We start from the raw sequence: 16960 nt of genomic DNA on the forward strand, positions 1-16960 counted from the left end.
AATAGTACCCCAAAACTAAAAAATACTACCATATGATCCAGAAATTCTACTCCTGAGGATATATCTGAAAAAATGGACACTAATTCAAAAAGATAAATGCAACCCAGTGTTCACAGCAGTATCACATACAATTGCCAAAATATGGAAGCAACCTGTCTATCAACAAACAACAGATAAATGAATAAAAAAGATGTGGCATGTATATGGAATATTATTCATCCATAGAAAAGAATGAAAATTTGCCATTTGCAATAACATGGGTGGACTTGGAGGGTATTGCGCTAAATGAAATGTCAGGCAGAGAAAGACAAACACTATACAATATAGAATTTATACAGAATTTAAAAAATAAAACAAACTAGTGAACATAACAAAAAAGAAACAGATATAGGACCAAACTAGTGTTTCTCAGTGGGGACAGGTAAGGGGAGGGGCAAGAAAAGGGTAGGGGACTAAGTACAAACTACTAGGTAGAAAACAAATAAGCTAAAAGGATATATTGTACAACACAGGGAATATAGCCAATATTTTGTAATAGCTAGAAATGGAATATAACCTTTGAAGGTTATGAATCACTATGTTTTATACCTGAAACGTACAATATTGTACATCAACTATATCTCAATTAAAAAAATAAAAATCTACATGTTTTATGCTTAAGACATCTGGGCAGGTTCACTGACTGATCAATAGAATATTTATTCTATTGTGCCAGTTTCCAGACCCAGGTCTCATGATACTGGGAGTTTCCCCTTCCTGCCTCTTGGGACTCAGCAGCCATGCTGTACCGGATCCCAGGCAGCTCCATGGAAAGGTTCATGTGGAGAGGAACCAAAGCGCCTGGCCCACAGGCCCTTCAAGCTCCAGCTGACAGGCAAAGCCCACCTACGTAAGCAAGCCATGCAGGTGAGCCACCCTGAAATGGCCCTTCCTCCTCCGTGAGCCATCCCTGCTGAGCCCTGTCCAAACGGCAGATTCCTCAGCATAATAAAGGACTGTTATTGCTGTTTGCCAGTGAGCCTTGGTGTGGCTTGTTTTGCAGGAGTGGATAATGGGAACACATTGGGTGGAGTCTCTGAGGAGGTGAAGAGTCAGCAGAGATCTGAGGGGTGAGAAGAAATGTTGTGTGAGGCGTGGTGGAGGGAGGTTCCTGTTAAACATGGACAGTTCAACACCGTCCTTCCTCTTGAAACCCCACCAAAATGATGGTAAAGAGTTTAGAATTGGAATGAACTGACGAGAGATGATCACCTTATCAAGCTAATGATGGTTCACACCAGAGTAAGGATGGGGGTAAGAAGCACGCACAGGCAGTGAAGTGAAAATCGCTCAGTCATGTCTGATACTTTTCAACACTATGGCCTGGAGCCCGCCAGGCTCCTCTGTCCATGGAATTCTCCAGGCAAGAATACTGCCATTTCCTTCTCCATGGGATCTTCCCAGCCCAGGGACTGAACCTAGGTCTCCTGCATTGCAGGTGGAGTCTTTGCTGTCTGCACCACCAGGGAAGCCCAGGAAACAAGCTCCAAACCACAGCAAGCCTGCAGGATGGAAGCTTAGGACCCTCAGGAGCAGAGGTGTGGAGTGGCCTGGAGGCAGGAGACTGGCTGCACAAGAAGCAATTAGATTCCAAACATTACTTCCTCATCCCCACCCTAGAGCACAAGGAGACTGCTTCCTGGGGAGTTTGAATCAGACAGATCTAGATTCAGGGACCCTTGGCCTGGTGGAGATGGGGGCACCATAGCAAGACAGGGCGTTAAGTGAAAGAGCACACTCTAAATGGTGACTCCCTCAGCTCCTTTCCCCCAATCAGTCCCAAGATCACTGACCAATATGACCTCTCCCCCAACAACCAGAAATAAAAAAGTAGAGACAGCTGACCCACCTAAGAGAAAACCCCCACAGATTCTGAAATGTGGGGCCTCTGTTGGATCCTTCCACATCCAGGAAGCAAGTCCCACAGGTCCGCAGTCAACTTTGTGGAGTCTCCTTCTTACTTAGAGCCAGGGTGTTGTACTGAAAGCTGCCATCGTTTCAGGAATTTTGCAAACTGATTGGGACTATGTTGCAGCTTGAAATCAGCAGGGATGGAAGTATTTACACCATGGAAACAAGCAAGCACATCAAATCATGGAAACCTGCTGAAAAACCCAGACACTGAAAAACCCAAACCAAATCAAACAAAAATATGGAAATAAAGCATCCTGAAATGTGAAGTCATGTGGGCCTTAGGAAGCACTACTACGAACAAAGTTAGTGGAGGTGATGGAATTCCAGTTGAGCTATTTCAAATTCTAAAAGATGATGCTGTTAAAGTGTTGCACTCAAAACACCAGCAAATCTGGAAAACTCAGTAGTGGCCACAGGCCTGGTAAAGGTCAGTTTTCATTCCAATCCCAAAGAAAGGCAATGTCAAAGAATGTTCAAGCTACTGCACAGTTGCACTCATCTCACACACTATCAAAGTAATGCTCAAAATTCTCTAAGCCAGGCTTCAACAGTACATGAACTAAGAACTTTCAGATGTACAAGTTGGATTTAGAAAAGGCAGAAGAACCAGAGATCAAATTGCCAATATCCATTGGATCATCAAAAAAGCAAGAGTTCCAGAAAAACATCTACTTCTGCTTTATTGACTATGCCAAAGCCTTTGACTGTGGGGAATCACAACAAACTGTGGAAATTCTTAAAGAGATGGGAATACCAGACCACCTTATCTGCCTCCTGAGAAATCTGTATACAGGTCAAGAAGCAACAGTTAGAACCAGACATGGAACAACAGACTGGTTCCAAATTGGGAAAAGAGTATGTCAAGGCTGTATATTGTCACCCTGCTTATTTAACTTATATGCAGAGTACATCATGCAAAATGCTGGGCTGGATGAAGGACAAGCTGGAATCAAGATTGCCAGGAGAAATATCAATGATCTCAGATATGCAGATGACATCACCCATATGGCAGAAAGTAAAGAAGAACTAAAGAGCCTCTTGATGAAAGTGAAAGAGGAGAGTGAAAAAGTTGGCTTAAAACTCAACATTCAAACAAGATCATGACATCCAGTCCCATCACTTCATGGCAAATAGATGGGGAAACAATGGAAACAGTGACAGACTTTATTTTCTCAGGCTCCTAAATCACTGCAGATGGTGACTGCAGCCATGAAATTAAAAGACACTTGCTCCTTGTATGAAAATCCATGACCAACCTAGACAGCATATCAAAAAGCAGAGACATTACTTTCCCAACAAAAGTCCATCTAGTCAAAGCTATGGGTTTTCCAGTAGTCATGCATGGATGTGAAAGTTGGATTATAAAGAAAACTGAGCACTGAAGAATTGATGCTTTTGAACTGTGGTGTTGGAGAAGACTCTTGAGAATCCCTTGGACAGCAAGGAAATCAAACCAGTCAGTCCTAAAGGACATCAATCCTGAATATTCATTGGCATGAAGGACTGATGCTGAAGTTGAAGCTCTAATAATTTGACCACCTGATGTGAAGAACTGACTCATTAGAAAAGACCCTGATGCTGGGAAAGATTGAAGGCAGGAGGAAAAGGGGACGACAGAGGATGAGATGGTTAGATGGCATCACTGACTCGACAGACATGAGTCTGAGTAAGCTCTGGCAGTTGGTGATGGACAGGGAAGCCTGGCATGCTGCAGTCCATGGGATGGCAAAGAGTCGGACATGACTGAATGACTGAACTGAATGCAACTCAGAGGCTGGTTTTTGTTCTAAACCTTGTAGTATTATTTGGAATGTTTACAATAAATATTCATGTTACTTTGATAGGGAGATCACTGTTACAGGGTTCTTCCAGGTTGTATGAATAATACAAGAGATGGCCCCGGATCAGGTGAGAATGAGGTATGTCCCAGGAATTGAAAGAGGGACTGTGAGGGAGGGGCACAGGGACAGAATGGAGAGGGTGGGAGATGGGGTTGGAGAAGGAGACAGGGGCCAGATCATGCTGGGCCCTGTAAGACATGTTTTGTTTTATTCTAAGATAAACAGAAGCTTGTTTCAGGGAAGCAGGAGAGTGACAGGACTCATTTACTTCTCTTAAAGATCTTTCAGCTTCTGTGTGCCAGTGGACTGAAATGTGTCCCAGGGCTGGAGAGGAAAGGTGAAAGTAGAGATATATTTTGGAGACTGGATGTTAGGAAGTCACATAATTTAATCTGCTTTGGCAGACAGAGAAACTGGGGCTCAGACTGATCCACTGAGGATCTCACAGCTAAAAGTGAGTGGGATTCAAACAGAGCTCTCCAAGCTCAAGGCTCCCGTCTCTTCTGTGCACAGAGGAAAGGGTGCAGCCCTCCCCTTCCCCTCAGATCCCAGCAGGAGAGGAAAACCCCTGTTCAGCTATGGACTCAAAATCTTTAAAACATTTGCCCTCTTACACCCAGTAATCTAACTAACCTAAAATAAAGAAACTTTTTGCAGAAAAGTTGTTCCTCACAAGCGATGATTTCTAACCTTGGAAAATGGAAGTAACCTAAATATGAAACACAAGCAAATGCTAAGAAAAATGTAGCCAAGCGCTTGGCAGAATGTTTGGCAGCCTTTAGACAGCACGGCGATGAACAGCAAACGTTGCCACGAAAGGAACACCCACGATGTGCCAGACCCTGGGCTGGGTGCTATTTAATTCTCACAAGAACATTTCGGGGTAGAAACCATTATACCCACTTTACAGATGGGGAAAGCAAAGCTCAGAGGAGCGAAGAGCCTTGGTTGTGCTTACAGGACTGAGAAGCTACACAGCTGTGCTGAGCAGTTCACTGAGCTTCCCCAAGCTCGCTTCTTCATCTGTAGAATGGGAATGATACCTCCAATAAGTGGTAATTTGGGTGGGGGCAGGTAAATGGTAGTAAAACATGCCAGCTCAGTGCCTGGCATACAGTAGGTGTTTGGCAAATGCAAATCCTTTCTTTTGCATCTTGTGGGGCCATCTTCACCTTCTGACTGCTACTCCCCATGCAGTCACCACAGAAACTGCTCCCGTCTCTCCCTGTCCCCCCTACCCTGCCCATGCCCTGAGATTGAGTGTAGATGTCCAGAACAGGGCAGGGCTGTTCTTGTGGATGAGGCCAAGGGCTATATTTCTGGGTCATTATCTGCAATGGAACTCTAGCCGGTGCCCCTGGGGAAGCGGCTGTGAAAACCCCTGGCTTGCCAAGGTCCCCAAATATGATAGCGGGGACAACCCACGTGCAGGACAGCAGGGTTACGCTCAGCCAGGTTGGGAAATGCAGATGGACCTGGTTTCTTGGGCGGAGTTGATAAGCCCTCAGTCCTCAGAATCTTGTGTGCTGAGCCACAGTCAGTGAGACAAAGATTATTCCACGTGAGGCGCTGGCATCATGGAGTTGGGACTGAGGTCCAGGTGGTGCTAGTGGTAAAGAAGCTGCCTGCCAGTGAGGGTGGACGTAACAGACGTCCCATCCCTGGGTCAGGAAGACCCCCTGGAGGAGGGCATGGCAACCCACCCCAGTATTCTTGCCTGGAGGATCCCACGGACAGAGGAGCCTCGCGGGCTACAGCCCATAGGGTCGCACAGAGTCGGACGCGACTGAAGCGACTCCGCAGCAGCAGCAGTGCATGCGTGCGCATGGTGAGGAACTGGTGGCCTGGGGGCCGGTTGGGGACAGGGATGGCAGAGGGGACAGAGTGGTGGTGGTGGCGGGGATGGTGGTGGGCTGACAGAGGAGATGAAGACAGATTAGGGTTTTGGTGATGCTGACAGGTTCCTGGCATCCACTGCGTGAGCAAAATTCAGGGCACTTAACCCTGCCTGGACGAAGCTAGCCCCGGCACCCCCTTGGATGTGTGATCTTGGACTTAACCCCCTCACCTCTTTCTCTCTCTCCATTGCCTTCCTTTAGAGGTGAGCCCAGAGCCACAAGACCGTTTGCCAGTAAGTGTGCACCTCACCCAAGTTGAAGTGTAATTAGAAGATAAGAGACTCCTGCCCTGGGCTCCGGTCCCAAGGGGAAGGGAGCTGGCAGGGATGGCCAATGTGGCTAGAACTTTGCACCCATTACCACTGAGTTCTTAGCACACCGCAGTCCTAGACAGGAAGGGACATGACTCAGTAACAGGATCAGAACCCAGAACAGGACCCGCGTGCTGTCCTCTGCTAGGCTTCTGGTTTTCTCTCTTCCTTTGGCCATGCCCTCCCTACAGGCCTGTGCAAAGCCCCGGGGTCCAGGCAGAGGTATAACAGCCTTAATCAGGGGCTTCATTCTGCAGGGTCCCTGGGGCCTCCACCCCTACGTCCCCTTCCCACACCCAGCTCTACTCACCTTTCATCAAAGTTTCTTCTGACACTCCCTCCCATTCTCATGGGCCCTCAAGAAGCCCGTGACCCATCCTCAGAGTAATGCTATCTGTTAGTTTTGGGTAAGGCACAGTCTTTGCCCTGAGTTGAGCCAGCCTCGTTCCTGGGGAGGGAAGAGAGGGCTGTCAAGCCCCTTAGGCCTGAGTTCCAGGGAGGCTCTGGCTCCTGCTCAACACGCCACTCCAGCCCTCTGCCTCCCCGGTCCAGTGCTCCTTCTCCCCGCCTTGCTGGGGCCCTGGGTTTCACAGAGGCTTGCCTCCTCCTTGTCATGGGAGACACACGCTCATTATAGACACACGCTCATCTGATCATCATGAGGCCGAAGTTCTAACAATCTGGATTTGGTCACCTGAGAAAAATGCACAGAGCCCGTGAGAGCTGGGAAGGCAGAGGCTGAACCTGCCCCGACAGGGAGCCTTCCCACGTCACTGGCACGGCCACTCCCACGCTCAAGCCTCCGCCATGGCTCCCATTGGCTGCGGAACCCACTTCCTGTCTCTCCCCTAGGCACCAGGCGAGCAAGCAGGGCCTCACAGCAGCTGGCTCCTTCACCCTTGCTCTCTGGCATCCAATCCTCAGGCCACACCTGTTTTCCTGCCTCCAGATATTTGCATTTACCCTCCCCTCCACCCAGAACACCTTCCCCAGTCTTCTGCATATGTGCAAATTCTGTCTATCCTCCAAGGCCAAGTTAGGTGTGGTGCCCAGAACAGGCGTTGTCGGTCCCTGCACTGGCCCCTAAGCTTCTGGTATGTCAGCAGGAGTAAGAGAGCAGGCACAGATGAACAAGTGAGTGGAGCAGAACAGATAACCAACGAGGACCTGCTGTACAGCGCAGGGTAGTGTACTGTATATTCTGTAAAAGCTCTAAGGGAAAGAATACGAAAAAGATTATATATGTGTGTATGCGTACGTGCTCAGTCATGTCCGACTCTGCAACCCCATGGACTATAGCCTGCCAGGCTCCTCTGTCCAGGGGCTTCTTCAGGCAAGAATACTGGAATGGGTTGCCATTTCCTTCTCCAGGGGGTCTTCCAGACCCAGGGATAGAACCCGCGTCTCCTGCAGGTCCTGTATTGGCAGGCGGGTTCTTTACCACTCAGCCACCAGGGAAGCCCCATATTAAGATATATATGTATATATAACTGAATCACTTTGCTGTATACCTGAAACTAATACAACATTGCAGATACTATACTTCAATTAAAAAAAAGAAGATGTGAATGGAGTCATCCAAGGGCCTGACTGGGGAGGGGACCCAACAGAATCTAGGCCAGTCCCTTCCCCAGGCCTCAACTGCGCTTGGCAGCCCCAGGCGGAGGCCTGAGAGTGAAGGAGGCTCAGCCTTCTTCAGGGCCCAGTCCCTGTTATGGCTGAGCCCAGGGCTCTGCTTCGCTCCTCTCTGCCTCTCAGTTTGCCTTCTGAAAAATGGGACTAGGTGCATTCTAGAAATTACAGCTTCTCTTCCCCCAACCCCTCTCCCCGACATCCCTCTACTCCTCCCCTTTCCCTACCCTCAAAAGGTGCTTGAGATGGGTTCACAGAGGACGTGGAATTAGAGTGACTCTGGCCTCTACCCTCTGAGACATGCAGGCCCTTGGGAGTCCTGTCGGGTTGGGAGAGGCGTACCCACCCTGGCGGCAAACAGCTCTCAACAGCCCACGGCTCCAAGACATTTTAGAATTTGGAAGCACTGGGAATGGGGCCCCCAGGACTGCCTGGGGCCTCCAGGAGGGCCAGAGAGGGAGGTGGCCCTCCTCGCCCACAGGCCCGTCCCTGTGGGCTGGCTCCACCACCAGGCATACCACCAGCTCCAACTGACCGCAGAATCCCACTTTCTCTTTCTCGCCTTCTTATTTACTACTCATAGGTATTTCCCATCTGTAAGCAATCAACTTTCCAGGGTCCAGGTGAGGAAACCATGGCCCAGAGAAGCTCAGAGAGGGATGCCCCAGAGGTTAGGCCCAGACTGGTTCCCAAACCAGGATTTCCTGGCAAGCCTTGATGCCGCCAGGGCCCTCCTGCCCCAGCTCCAGGCTGCTTCCCTGGCAAATACACATGGAATAAGATGGCCCTGAGTTTTGATCGCCGCAGTTCACGGTTCCCAGGCCTGCCCTCATCCTCCTGCCTCCGTCGCCTTCCTGAGAAACAGGGTTTGGATAAGAACCAGAGTACACACCGGAGTCACGGCCTGTCTCTATCATTTGGATTTCAGTGTTTTCCAGGCCCCTGCTTTGTGTCTGGTGCCCCAGCCCAGCAGTTCCTGAAGAGGCACAGGCCCAGCCCAGCTCTCAGCTGAGTCTCTACCTGGTTCCCCAGGACGAAGAGATGTGTCAGGGCCTTGGGATGTGCCAGAGCTTGGGAGGAGGGTGCCTGTAGTGAGTAACAGCTGGACATTTCCTAGTCTGGCTGAGGAGGCACCGAGCTTTGTTACTGATCACAGGCCAAACTCCTTGGGGCTCTCCAGGTTCTTTCCTGCTCTATAACCATCCCCATTCTACAGATGAGGAAACTGAGGCCCAGAAGAGTCACGGACCCCACTCAAAGTCAGGAGGGAACTGGAATCTGAACCCAAGCCGTTGGAGTTGGAGCCCAGTCCTTCTTCCTTGAGTGCTGGTGCTGCCTGGCTCAGCCACCCTGTCTGCAACCCCTCAAGCTTCCCATGAAAGGGGCTGAGGCAGGTGAAGTCACTTCTCTAGGGGACCTGCCTCCCTTCTGTACTGAGAAGAAACCTATTGGATCCAAATCACCTAAGGCCTTGGAAGGAAAGGAGGGCATCAGGGCCTTGGGAATAGGTGTTAAATGGCAACCCACTCCAGTGTTCTTGCCTGGAGATGGGGGACAGGGGAGCCTGGTGGGCTTCCATCTGTGGGGCTGCACAGAGTTGGACACGACTGAAGCGACTTAGCAGCAGCAGCTCTACACTGCAGAAGACCCCGAGGCCCTGTGGCCAGGCTGGGACTCACTCCAGGTCCACCCACCTGGGCCCCAGAGCTCGCTTCCTCCACCCAGTGCCCCATGCAGCTGAGGGGAGAACCCCCCAAAAGCTCACTGTGGCCCCAGCGACCCCACTCAGTCCATACCCCTGGCCAGGAGACCCCACACCCCTGCTGCAGAGAAGCTGTGCCATCCCTACCTGCGCCCCCAGGAGGGGCCCTGGAGGCAGAAGCTGTGCGCTGGGGCCAGGTGGGCACCGTTTGGGGCCTGCAGTGGCACAGTCAGCAGACTTTGGCACCATCTCCGCCTCCCTTGAGAAATCATTAACCCTGAGAGACACCACACCTCCGGGGACGGGAAGGACTACTCAGGAGGCTCGGACCACAGCTGAAGAGGGGGTACAAGGGCAGGACTGAGGCGGGGACCCCCTGCTCCCAGGCCCAGAGGCCTAAGCCACAGGAGCCAGAGCCCAGCAGAGCCGAGCCCACAAGAGGTAGGAACCCGGCCCCAGCCCTGGGGCACGTGTGTGAGGAGGCAGGTGGCATCTGGGCCCTCCATCTCCTCCCTGCCACAAGATCCCTCAGTGGCAGAGGACCTGTGAGGGAGGTGAGAAAGGCAATAGGTTCTGGGAAGGAAGTAGTGAAACAGTGTGATAATCCAACATGAGGTCTTCAGAGAGCAGTGAAGGCAACCATGATGGGTGCCCTCCTTTGAGGCCCCCACCCTCTCCCAGGGTTCATCCATCCCCACCCCACCCCCACCCCACCAGAGCTGATTTTAAATCACTTCCCCTCCCTGAGCCACACAGCCACACTCCCTGTGTCTGGACCATGGGGTGCTGAGTCCTCCTACCCTAGGGGCAGGTGAGGGCAGCCAGGGAGACACTCGGGCCAGGAGGGGCATTCAGTGAGGCCTGGGACAACGAAAAGAGACCATGAGATACAAATATGCTCTCAGTTCCAGGAAAGTCCTGGGGGGAGGAGGTCGTGCCTCCTGAGAGGAGCTAGAATCAAATTCATTGAGCACCCACAGTATGCTTTATCTCCAACTCAGTGGACATGAATTTGAGCAAACTCTGAGAGATGGGGACGGGGAGCCTGGCGTGCTGCAGAAAAGGATCATGGGGCTCAGAAAGGGGAAGTGACCAGAAGCCAGGAGCTGGCTCTGACGACAGCACCAAGGCCTTCGATGAGGGAAGAGTTCTCCCGGCCTGCCTCACCCCTCCCCGTGTCTCCTCACCCAGCAGGGCTTCCTCCACACTTCCTATCCAACCCCTGTTCTGGCTGCCCAGCAGTTCTCCTGGCTTCCCTGGTGACAAGACCCAGTTTTCCTCTGTGGAACCTCCTCACCTAACCCCTCCTTACCCCGATGGAGGGCGTATGATGAGGCCAGGCACAGCACCACCCTGGCCAGAGCTTCTGGTTTGGGTTTGGGCATGTAACCAAAATTGGGTCAGATAGAACTGATGAGACTCAAATAAAAGACTTTTGTTGGAACTGTTATGAATAAGAACCTCATTCCTCGCCACTGGGATGTCCAAGTCTGAGAAAGTGACTTCCAACAGCTGTCTGTCTTACTACCATGAGGAGAAAGGCTACTGAGAAATAACCCAAGGCTGAGTTAAAGCCAAACTAAAAAATGGAGACACATGAATTCCTCATGACTTATGCAAGCCCCTGGATATAGCCACACCTGAAACCATCACCGCAAGACTCTTCAGTTACTGAATCAATACACTCCTTTTCCTGCTATGTCTGGTTGAATTAATATGTCCTCATTATAGTGCTCTTGAGGCAGGAAGTTCCTCATCCCTACACCGCCCTACCCAGATACTAAGGAAGGAGCACAGACAGAGTTACGGTAAGCAAGAGAAGAGTTTGAACTTGGTTTGGCCAACTCCCTGTTAAGCCTCCTGGAGTTCCCATTTCTCCCCATAGCATGATACTGGACATCTGCATTCATAATTTGGAGAGAATAGTATTACTTTCTTCATAGGATTCTTGTGAGGACAAAACCAGATCACTGAAATACTGTTCCTGGCATGGGGCCTGGAACACAGCATAGACCCCACCACCAGTCGTCTGAACTCCCAGGGCACCGAATCCGTAGTTTGCTCAGCACACACGCCACTGTCCCGTCATCATCCTGGGTGGCCTTTTCCTCGTGGGCAGGAATCACACTTGACTTAGACTCAGTAGATAGATGTATCAGGCAGTTATGATATGACAGACACTTTAACAGAATGTTTGTTCCCCAAACCCCCAATTTTAAAACAAATTATCAAAATACATATGCTGTGTGCACACCCATGTTCAAAGCAGCACTATTCACAATAACTAAAACATGGAAGCAATCCAAGTGTCCATTGACAGACGGGTTTGTTGTTGTTGTTCAATTGCTCAGTCATGTCCGATTCTTTGTGATTCCATAGACTGCAGCACTCCAGGCTTCCTTGTCCTTCACCATTTCCTGGAGCTTGCTCAAACTCATGTCCATTGAGTCGATGATGCCATCCAACCATCTCATCCTCTGTTGTCCCCTTCGCCTCCTGCCTTCAATCTTTCCCAGTATCAGGGTCTCTTCCAATAAGTCCTCTCTTTGCACCAGGTGGCCAAAGTATAGGATGCATAAGCAAAATGTGGTCTATACATACAATGGACTATTAGCCTTAAAAAGGGAAGGAATTTCAACACATAATGATATAAATGGACCTTGTTATGCTAAGTGAAACGAGCCAGTCACCTAAAGACACAAACTGATTCTACTTATTGGAGCTATTTAGAATAGTCAAAATCACAGACAGAAAGGAGAATGGTACTTACCAGGGGCCAGAGCGGGAGGAATGGGAAGTAATTGTTTAGTGGGTATAGAGTTTCAGTTTTGTAAGGTGGAATGAGTTCTGGAGACAAACAACAATATGAGTGTCCTTAATACAACTGTATATTTGAAAATGGTTAAGATAGTAAATTTAATATTATTTATTTTACCAAAATTTTTTACAATTGAAAAACTATGTGCTACAACAAGCTTAAAAAGTGATGAAATCTGGATGAAGGAAAGACCAATGAAAAAAATGAGGAGAAGTTAGCCCCTATAGAGTCCATAAAACATTTAAATATTTGCCTTGACGTTCCAGATAATTGTCAGAGGTGGGCCATGAATTGGGTTCTGAGCCTCCAAGCAGGCAAGGCAAAGAGGGAAACATGATCTGAGATCCATTAAGCCCAACATCCATCCAACGCACATACATACATACAGAGAGAGAGAGAAACCTCACAAGGATTTGGGAATTGTGGTGTAATTCCTAACCTAATAGGTTTTACCTCTTGTGTGTCTCCAAGAAAAGGATGCTACAGGATGTTGGATGGCACTTGACATGACTATTAAAATGTAGTTGCTAAGAAACCAGGTTCAGGATCAGGGGCTGAGTTCAATTGTAATGAGGCAAATTACAGAACCTCCTGAATCCTCAGTTTCCTCATCTGTAAATTATGGGTAATATATGAAATCTACCTCAGAAGGTGGTGGTAAGGATGAAAATGAAGTCATGCACTTAGAGTCACAACGACCAACACAGAGAGAAGGCTCACAGAATGTTAGTTTCGTAATGGTGTGGTGAGATCACTAGGGGCCTAGCTGGTAGGAGGAGCGATGGGCACCTCTGCCCAAGGCTCCAGGCCCACCCCAGGCCAAGGGAGCTAGCCTGGTCTCTCTGCCTAGGACCACGTAGGACAAACCCCAGCCCCAGCCCCTGCCCTCGCTCCTGCTCTGACCCCTGGGGCCAACAGCTCTGAGTCACTGCTCTGGCCCTTACAGGGTGTGTCCTGGCCTTCCCAGACCTTTGGCCAGTGTGTGGATGAGCCAGGTGTGGCCAGATGGTGCTTTTTCCATCTCAAGGGCACCTGTCTGCCTGCCGTCAGGTGATCTGAGCAGCTCACTGGGCTCTGGGCTGTAATTGATCCAGGTATGTGTCAGTTTCAGAGAGTGGCAAGTGGCCAGCCACAAAATAGGCCTAAGAGGTCAGAATATGAACTCAGATGACTTAGGTCCTAATCATCTCTCCACAGCTTACCAGCTGGGGGCCTTGGCAAGAGAGTTCATCTCCCAAACTTCAACGTCCTCATCTGTAAAATGGGCACAACTGCAGAAGCCAACCCTTACGTTTGTTATAAAAAATAAGCAGGAAATGCGCTAAAGCACGGGGGCTTCCAGGGTGGTGCTAGTGGTAAAGAAACTGCCTAAGCTGTGCAGGAGACACAAGAGACATGGGTTTGATCCCTGGGTTGGGAAGATCCCCTGCAGGAGGGCCTGGCAACCCACTCCAGTATTCTTGCCTGGAGAATCCCATGGACTGAGGATCCTGGCGGACTACAGTCCACGGGGTCACAAAGAGTCAGACATGACTGAAGCAACTTAGCACACACACGTGCACTAAAGCACTAGCACAGGGCAAGTGATAGAGAGGCGGTAGCAATTTGGACCTACACCAGGGTTTCTTCGCAGCCACTGTCTCAGGTGCATGGTTTTTAAAAGCTTTTTTTTTTAAATTATTATTTATTTTTGGCTGCCCTGGGTCTTGGCTGTGGCACACAGGCTCTCTTCTGTTTGGGCCAGCAGAGGCTACTGTTTGCTGTGGTGCACAGGCTCTAGGGCACAGAGGCTCAGTAGTTGTGGCGCATGGGCTTAGTTGCTCTACAGCATGCAGAATCTTCCCAGACTGGGGATCAAACCCGTGTCCCCCGCATTGCCCGGTGGATTCTTAACCACTGGACCACCAGGGAAGTCTCTTTAAAAGTTTTGATCAGAAAAATTTCTCGTTGCTTGTCTTTTCTGGCGATCTACTCTGTGCACTCACTCTGTGCTCAGAAATTAATCAAGTTGAAATCAAGCCCTGACTTGTCCTGTGGTGTCTGGCAAGTCATTCCTCCCTGAGCTACAACTTCATCTGAAACATGGAGTGTCCCCCTCACACCTCAACAGTGTATGGCTTCAGAGGTGACCTGGAAAGCCTGGGCTGAGTGTGTCTCTTTACTGTGCGTGTGTCCAACCCTTCCTCAACCTTCCAGCTTCACATACTTCTGCAGAATACAAGTTTCCTTCATCACTCTGTCTTACAGCTGAGGAACCAGCCTAAGGTATTAATATATAAACAGCCCCTTGGTGTCAGACTCACGACCTCCCATCCTAGAAAGAACTTGAGGACCCATGAGACCAACTCCTCACAACCCCCTCAGGCCTCTGAGCCCCTTCCCAGGGTACACATTCTCTCTAAAGGACCCCTTCCACAGGGCTGCTCTGCCACAGTTTGCACAGCTCCAGCGATGGGGAGCTCACCCCTTCCCCTGACCTTCACTCTGTGGCCCCAACTGTATTTGTGTTTATGGAGCTGAGAGTTGCCTGAACACTTCCACTGGGCTTGACTTCAGGGAGTAACAGGCCCCATTTCCCCTCTCTGCTCTGCCACAACTTCCCCAGAGCCTTCCCTCAGGTTCTCCTCAACACTCCTCACCACCACCATCCCGGGAAGGTGTCACAGCCAGGAAGACCTGTGTTCCCACTCCAGCTCTTCTCAGCCTCAGTTTCCACATCAGGAAAATAGCGGGAAGTAAAATAGCACATGGCTGTCTCTGAGATGGAACAGGCCTCTGAGTCCCCCGCGAATGCGACCTGGTGTCACATGGCCCTCCTGGGGTCCCCTGCCTCTTCTGTGTCCCTTCAATGGACAGGAACTGATTGCTCACCTTGTCCAGGTGTGCTTGGCGGAGGACACTGGCTGGGTGGGGACAAGCGTCCCTGCCCCCACAGAGGGAAGCTCTGTGTGACAGCAGAGTAGGGCAGGCCACAAGGAAGGAAAGCGAAGCCCAGGTAGAGGGAATAGTGTGTTCAAAGCCCCACTAAGGAAAGAACCTGGCTCCTGGGAGAACTGAAAGATCAAGGCGGCTGGAACTCGGGGATCATTTCTTCAAAGGATTGGGTGTCAAAAACCATTGCACATTCATTCAATAAGTTGCTAGCTGTCAAGTTAGAAAAGAAAGTAAAACAAAATAAATGAACAACAACAAAAACTTGCCTTTGTTCATTGCAGTGTTATTCACAATAGCCAATACTTGAAAACAACCTAGGTGTCCAGGATAGATGAATGAATAAGCTGTGGTACATACATATATACCTGGACACACGATGGAATATTCCTCAGCCTTAAAAAATAAAGAAATCTTGCCATCTGCAACTACATGGACAGACCTGAGGGGCACCATGCCAAGTGACACATGCTAAACAGGGACACACGCTAAGTGACACAAGTCAGTTAGAGAAAGGCAAGCACTGCATGATCTCATTGATACCTAGAACTTTTTTTTAAAGTCAAATACATAGAAACAGATTGTAAGGTGGTTTCCAGGAGCTGGGGGGTGGGGGAAACCAGGAAGTGTTGGTCAAAAGATACAAATTTTCAGTTACATGAGATGAGTAAATTCTGGGGATCTAATGTATAGCAAGGCGACTATAGTCAATAATACTGTATCTGCCTTATACTTGAAAGGTACTGTTGAGAGTAGCACAAAACAACCACAAAACATCAAAATGGTAACTATGTAGGTGAAGGATGCGTTCACTGACATTATTTAGGGAAAGGTTCTGCAGTATATACATGCATTGAATAATACTGTACACCTTAAACTTACAAAACGTTCTATGTCAACATCAATCAGATCTCAATAAAGCTGGGGGCAAGAAAGAACAGACTACTTGACATCTACCACAGGTTGGATCTCAAAAAACATGATGCAGGATGAAAGAAGACAGCATTTACACAGAGAGTTATTCCACTGATATGAAGTTCTAGACACAAAAGCAAATCTACAGTGTCAGGGAGCAGGTCCATAGTTGTGATTGCGGGAAACTGACTTGGAGAGGGTAAGAGGGAACTTTCCAGAGTGATGAAAATGTTCTAGATCTTGATTAGAATTTAGTTATACAGAGGTATACATTTATGAAGAATGTACACATAAGCTTTATTTTACTGTATAGCTACAAAGCATATCCTAAATTAGGCTTTAATGTAGTTCGGATTTTAAAAGAAGAAAACAAAACCTGTGTTTGCTAAAGGATGAACCAGAGTGAGGTAGAAAGCAGGTTCTGGATGCCAGGCCTGGACAGAAATCCTGAGCCCTGTCACTTCCTAGCAAAAATCCCTCAGCTCGCTATACTTCAGCTTTCGAATCTATAAAACAGGGACACTAATAATATTCCCACACTGGGTAGAACTCAACAAATGTAAGCTTTAAAAAATAAGGCGGCCTCGAGGCAGCGGGCCCTCCCTCGGCAGAGAGTGCCAAATCCTGGGCTGAGGAAAGAGGGCAGCCTGTGAGAGTAAGGTCTGTAGGGACTACAGCTCCCAGCATGACCCTGATGGAGCGGGGCGCGATGGGAGTTGTAGTCCTAGCCAGCTAATTACACCCTAGGATGCAGTCGGCGGGGATGCCCTCTGCATCCCAGGCCTGAGCAGGTATTCACACTTTGTTCCAGGCTGGCTCTAGCAATGGACAGAAGCATTCTCTTGTCGCTAGTCTCCCTACATCCCGAAGAAGGTTATCATCATTCCCATTTCACAGAACAGGAAACTGAAGCTCAGAGAATGACCCACAGAGAGCAACCAAGATCTGCTGACCTCAGA

The 16960-nt window shown here is 49.3% G+C and overlaps 1 protein-coding gene across 2 annotated transcripts in view; it reads right to left on the bottom strand.

Moving 5' to 3' along the window:
* Positions 1-9589, bottom strand: part of CDHR2 (cadherin related family member 2) — a 45663-nt gene extending 36074 nt beyond the window's left edge. Inside the window, exon 1 of one of the 2 annotated variants that reach the window (XM_018050639.1) lies at positions 9485-9589. In XM_018050639.1, the coding sequence (XP_017906128.1) occupies positions 9485-9586 (102 nt within the window). In that variant the 5' untranslated portion in view covers positions 9587-9589. Of the gene's footprint in view, positions 1-6313; positions 6452-9484 lie in introns of those variants that run through there. The other variant, XM_018050640.1, reaches the window with a different exon arrangement.

Source organism: Capra hircus, chromosome 7 (assembly GCF_001704415.2).
Source record: "Capra hircus breed San Clemente chromosome 7, ASM170441v1, whole genome shotgun sequence".
NCBI classification, from domain to species: Eukaryota; Metazoa; Chordata; class Mammalia; order Artiodactyla; family Bovidae; genus Capra; species Capra hircus.